General features: G+C 33.5%; 1 protein-coding gene across 1 annotated transcript; it reads right to left on the minus strand.

The window, feature by feature from the left end:
- Positions 1–2,440: 2,440 nt before the first annotated feature.
- LOC140888741 (L10-interacting MYB domain-containing protein-like) lies at positions 2,441–3,667 on the minus strand. Its single transcript, XM_073296442.1, has 2 exons — positions 3,212–3,667; positions 2,441–3,115 (listed from the first exon to the last, which is right to left on the minus strand). Exons 1-2 carry the CDS (start codon positions 3,665–3,667, stop codon positions 2,441–2,443), a joined length of 1,131 nt encoding a protein of 376 aa, XP_073152543.1.
- Positions 3,668–5,356: the final 1,689 nt, after the last annotated feature.

Here is a 5,356-nt window from a genome sequence, read left to right on the forward strand (position 1 = left end):
AATTTGGTGGTTGTTGAATAATTGCTTCTAAACTTAATTTTTTACTTAAATGACAATATACCCTTTTTTAATTAATAATTTAATTTTTGATTCTCACATCATAAAAAATATGTTTATATATTATTATTACATTATTTTTGTATCAAAAATATTTTATTTTTTTATAACATTAATGCTTTACAAAATATACAATATTAATTAAAAAAATATAAAAATTTATAATATTTGTAAAAAAATCCAAGATATCTACAAAAAAATCCAAGATATCTACAAAAAAATCCAAGAAGATGCAAATATACAAATATACAAGATATCTAAAAAAATCCAAGGAAATGCCATATTTTTTGGAAAATAATTATTGTTAATAACAATGTAAAATTTTTGAAAAAATCTAAATTAGTTAAACGACATTTTATAATTAAAAAAAAAACTGAATATTCAAAACTAGAAGAAACCAAATTTGATTTACATTATACAAATATTTCAATCATTAAAAATTACAAACAATCTCCATACTTTTGCTTGAAATTTTTCAAAAACTGTAGAAGTCCTTCACAAAAATATATGCAATCTATAATAATAAAAAAAATGAAGATGATCAAAACTAGAGAAACCAAATTTGATGTTCAATTTATTGTATTGAAAAAAGGGATACCGATCCTTCCAAATGTAATTGATGCACATATATCATCCCTCAATTTTTCCATGGTCTCATCTGATGGTTGACCATAAGAAACTGTGTTGTTTGCACCATTTTGTTCAATATCATCATTTCTATTATTTCTTCTTAAATCAGCCTCCAAAAAATCTTCATCCCTTGCATCCATTTTTCTGATAAAATTGTGTATTGCCATTGTAGCCGGCACAAGTGCAACCTGGTCTGACCAAGAAATATTGACTGGCATGTTACTCATGATTTGAAACCTTTTCTTCCATACACCAAAAGTACGTTCAATGGTACCACGCAGAGATGAATGCAAGTGATTGAAGACCTCACGATGATTGTTGTATGAAGAGGCACGCTGAAAATCTGGAATGTGATATTTTTGCCCTTTATACGGAGCTAGAAATCCCAATATATTAGGATATCCTGCATCAACTAGATAATATTTACCCCTAGGTGGCATTGGAAAGTTCTTTGATGCATCTTTAATAGCGGAATAAAAAACTCTAGTGTCGTGAGCACTCCCTTCCCAACCAGGCAACACAAATATAAAACACATATCAAAATCACATGCCACCATTACATTTTGAGTTGGACTACCTTTTCTGCCAATAAATGGAACTTGCAAGTGGCACGGTATTGATGCTTTGATGTGAGTACCGTCAATTGCACCAATACAATCCTGAAAATTTGTGTAAGAAAGCAGATATGAACCATGGAAAAAAAACATTTGTTAAAGATGATATATTCAAGAAAAGTTATGATCATTTACCTTAAAATGAGGGAAATATCGAGAGTTTTCTTGAATATATGGATGAGTTGTGTTGTGATCAGAAAATGGCCTTATCCAATCGAGAGACATCTTTGTACAAGATTTCAGAACGTTATGAAAGGACATACTAATAGTATAACCAGATCGTTGAAAAAACTCTTGTACTTGTCTGTTCCCTTCACATACACCGACTATCATCATGAAAGTTGCCAATTGCTCTTCAACAGTCACACTTCTTGTAGGTTTCAAGCCATAATTGTCCACTAAAATTCCGCATAAGTAAAAAAATACCTCTTTATGCATTCTAAAAGATTGGTGACAACGACGAGGATTTCCATTTAGTATCGACATCAATGAAGCCCATCCACTATATTCACGATCATAACATGGAGTCTTAAGCAAATATTTCTCACAATATATTGTTGATCCAACTGTTAACGCAAATAACAATTTTTTTCTCCCCTTAGTGGGTGGGTTTGAACTAGTACCTTCAATGTCTTCGGTGCTCATGAAGTCGTCTAACTCTTCAGAACCCGAGGAAGGAGAAATGGAATCCAATCTACCGTCTGAGTCACTCTCTAAGTCACTATCTGACATTTTCAAGCTTCCTGTAAAATGAAAAATATACCAATTAGTGGTATTCCTTCCCTAAGACAAAAAAGTGTTCTGGTCCAATACGAAGGGCAAAGTAAATGCTAGCTGCAAATACAGAGAAATATAAAACAAAAAAGAAACATATAAGAAGTAATTCAAGAGTAAAATGACTTGAAATTTCATTAACTAAATCTAAAACACTGCGAGAAGTGAACGTTAACAATATTCAAACAAAACAAACAATAGAAATTTCCCAACATATCTCACTCTTACCAAGATTCATAACTCTTTACAAACACGAAAGCTGAAAATAACAACTAGATTGACAATTGTTTTAATCATCCGATGCCTTCAAGGCTACATAAGCTATTTAAAATTAAAATATTGTTTAAATCCTATTTAAATGATGCTCATCCAAAAGAAGCATTGTCATTATGGTATGATTCTCCACGTGATGCATGAGCTGAAATAATTGAAGTAGTCCTTCTTTGCATGTCTCTTTCCATCTGATCTTGCAACCACTTTAGCCGTAAATCATCTCTCTTGATAGTTAAAAATAACTCTCTAACAGCAGGTTTCAAAAACAACCGTGTTGCATACATCCACAAACTACCACCTTCTTCAATTCCAGACATACAATCTAAAATTTCCATGCAGTCTTTGATAGTGTACTGTCCCACATTTCCATTTGACACCCGAGATGATTGTGATTCACTCTCTATTGTATTAACCATCCGCTCTAGACACTTTGCAATTTTTTCTGCAGTTGATGTTTTCTTTTGCCTTTTATGACGAACAGGAGCAGAAAACAGGTTTTTTCTAAGGTTACTTCTTCTAGAAGAACCACTCTCCATGTTGGTTTGTTGTGTGTCATTTGTTTCAGTTGTATGGTCAATGCCGGATCTGTCAATCTCACTAGAATGTATATTGTCATCAGTAGGCTCATCTTGTAAGTGTGGTGGCATTATTCCAGAGCTTGGTGCCCATATACTGTTCCCTGAAGCTACAACATCTGAAAATAGTAGATGTTGATCAGCAACTAGTATAGGTCCTCGCTCTCTGAACTTGGCAGCTTCAGGATGTTCCTAATAAAAATATAAAATTACATATTCATGTGTTAAAGTAAGCAAGCATTAAAACAGTAAAATATATCATAAAAATGTCATATTTTTTAAACTCACTTGTATCTTTCGTTGCCACCACTCAGGAGTTGCATCCACAGTTCCCTTTTCATGGTTCCAACCTAGTCCAGTCTCTCCTCTCAATAATGTTTTCCAAAGACCCCATTCTTTCTTCAAGCCATCCCAACGATTTTTTAATTGTATCTTTGAATACTTAAGGTTCGTACAAACTTCAAATTTACAAATCAAATTTTCCCAACCAGTCCTGTTGAAGTGAGTACCGGGCCTGTTCCCTGCTTGAAGCTCCTCTACGCATATTCTAATAAATGCCTCAGTTTTTGCACGATCCCAACTTGCCTTCCCAATATGCTCATTAATTCTCATATTTTGTTGTCTACTAGAATCAATGCTTTGAGATGGTTGTGATAATGGTTGTGACCGTGGTTGTAATAATGATTGTGAATGCATCTCAAAATTAGAATCAGAACTTCTAGCCCAAGGCATTTGGGAATCCATTACTACACATCATAAATCAAACAATGGTGGCTGAATGCATTAAAATATGTGGTAAAAAATATGCCAACATCCATTGAATACTAATAAATCAAAAGAAACATTATATCAACTACATTAATGTTTGATCCTTCTGTCCATTCCTTAAACGAGATTCTTAAATTAAATCATATCCAAAATTAGCTCTCGAGTATTTATGTTCATAATAATTTATTCAGCCTACTCATTATTCCTTCCACAAAATCCCTATATTAATCACAAATTAATCCATAATCAAATCTAGCTATTAATTATTAAATCAAACATTATTTTTTTTAATCGGGACAATGTAATTGTGTTCTGAAAAATCATAGACCGATCATCCAAAACTAGTTTTTCTATGGATTCTGTATTTTAAAGCATAACGCAAACACAGTTTAATAATGGTAAATCCATCCGTCAAAAGGTTTCCAAGCTACAACAAATTTGAATAAAGAAAAATCATCAACGGGAGCAAAATATGTTTAATATTGTTTATACAATTAAAATTCCGTTCATATATAAAAAAAGAATAAAATCGAGGAAGAATCTAGAATTAACCTTCGATTGATGTTAGATAATCTTCAGCTCAAGTCGTCGCCGGAAGTCGATTGATGTTAGATAATATTCAGCTCAAGTCGTCGCCGGTAGTCGCAGGAATCCGTCGGCGATTTCTGAAGGTGGCATGAATTCGATAAAAGCGAAAATCGCCTCTGTCGCGGCTGATTTTGGAAGAGGCGTGAATGAGGAGAAAAATTAGGTCATACGAAGTCAGGGGTAATTATGTAATATTATAAGTTTGTTAAGGGTATAAATGACAACTTATAATTGTAGACCTTAAACAAAAAATCAAAAGTTAAAAAAAGCATCAAATTTGAGCTTATTGCTTTTGGCTAAAAATTGTAAAAGCTACAGCAGAATTTAACATTTTCAAACACTCAAAATCACTTTTATGTAGCTAAAAGCTGAGAATCACTTTGTAAAATCCCTACCAAACACTCCCTACATCTGAGGCCCATCCACCAAAACGGAAGCCTTTCCGTTATGAACCATTATGGAGAACACACAGCGAATATATGGACATTGTAGAGGAAGTTTAGCACAGCTGCTACTCCAAGTCTTTACAAAACGGTTCCGATTTGAAAGTTGCATTATTTCAATGCGGGAAAAAACTTCATTCTTGGGCTTATCAAATATTTGGCCAACTCCCACGGCAAATATCAGATCTAAAGAGAAACATCTCTAATTTAAATAATGTTAGCCTAGATTCTGTCCAGCGTACTACTCTTAAATCTTTGGAATCTAGACTGGATCAATTATTTAATCTACAAGAATATTATTGGCATCAATGGGCTCGGGCAAATTGGATTGCAGCAGGTGATCGTAATACTCAATATTTCCACCGACGTGCTTCTCGCCGCCAGAAAAGAAATCATATTAATGGTATTTTTACAAATGATAATCTGTGGATTACGGATCAATTAGCTATGACAAACCATTTCCATGGTTTTTTTGAGCAGTTGTTTACCACCTCTCTGCCCCAAATACAAAGGATTGATAATACTTTGTCAGGAATGCCTCATAAAATAGATCCGGAGATGTCAATGCAGTTGGATGCCCCTTTTACAAGCGAGGAAATCAACCATGCCTTATTTGGAATGAGCCCTTGGAAAG

The sequence above is a fragment of the Henckelia pumila genome, chromosome 3 (genome assembly GCF_033568475.1).
Source record: "Henckelia pumila isolate YLH828 chromosome 3, ASM3356847v2, whole genome shotgun sequence".
In the NCBI taxonomy this organism is placed as follows: domain Eukaryota; kingdom Viridiplantae; phylum Streptophyta; class Magnoliopsida; order Lamiales; family Gesneriaceae; genus Henckelia; species Henckelia pumila.

Coding starts and splice junctions, on each gene's coding strand:
- LOC140888741 (XM_073296442.1), bottom strand. CDS start 3,667: ATGGATTCCCAAATGCCTTGGGCTAGAAGTTCTGATTCTAATTTTGAG. Junction 3,116..3,211: donor GGTGGCAACGAAAGATACAA/GTGAGTTTAAAA, acceptor TATTTTTATTAG/GAACATCCTGAAGCTGCCAA.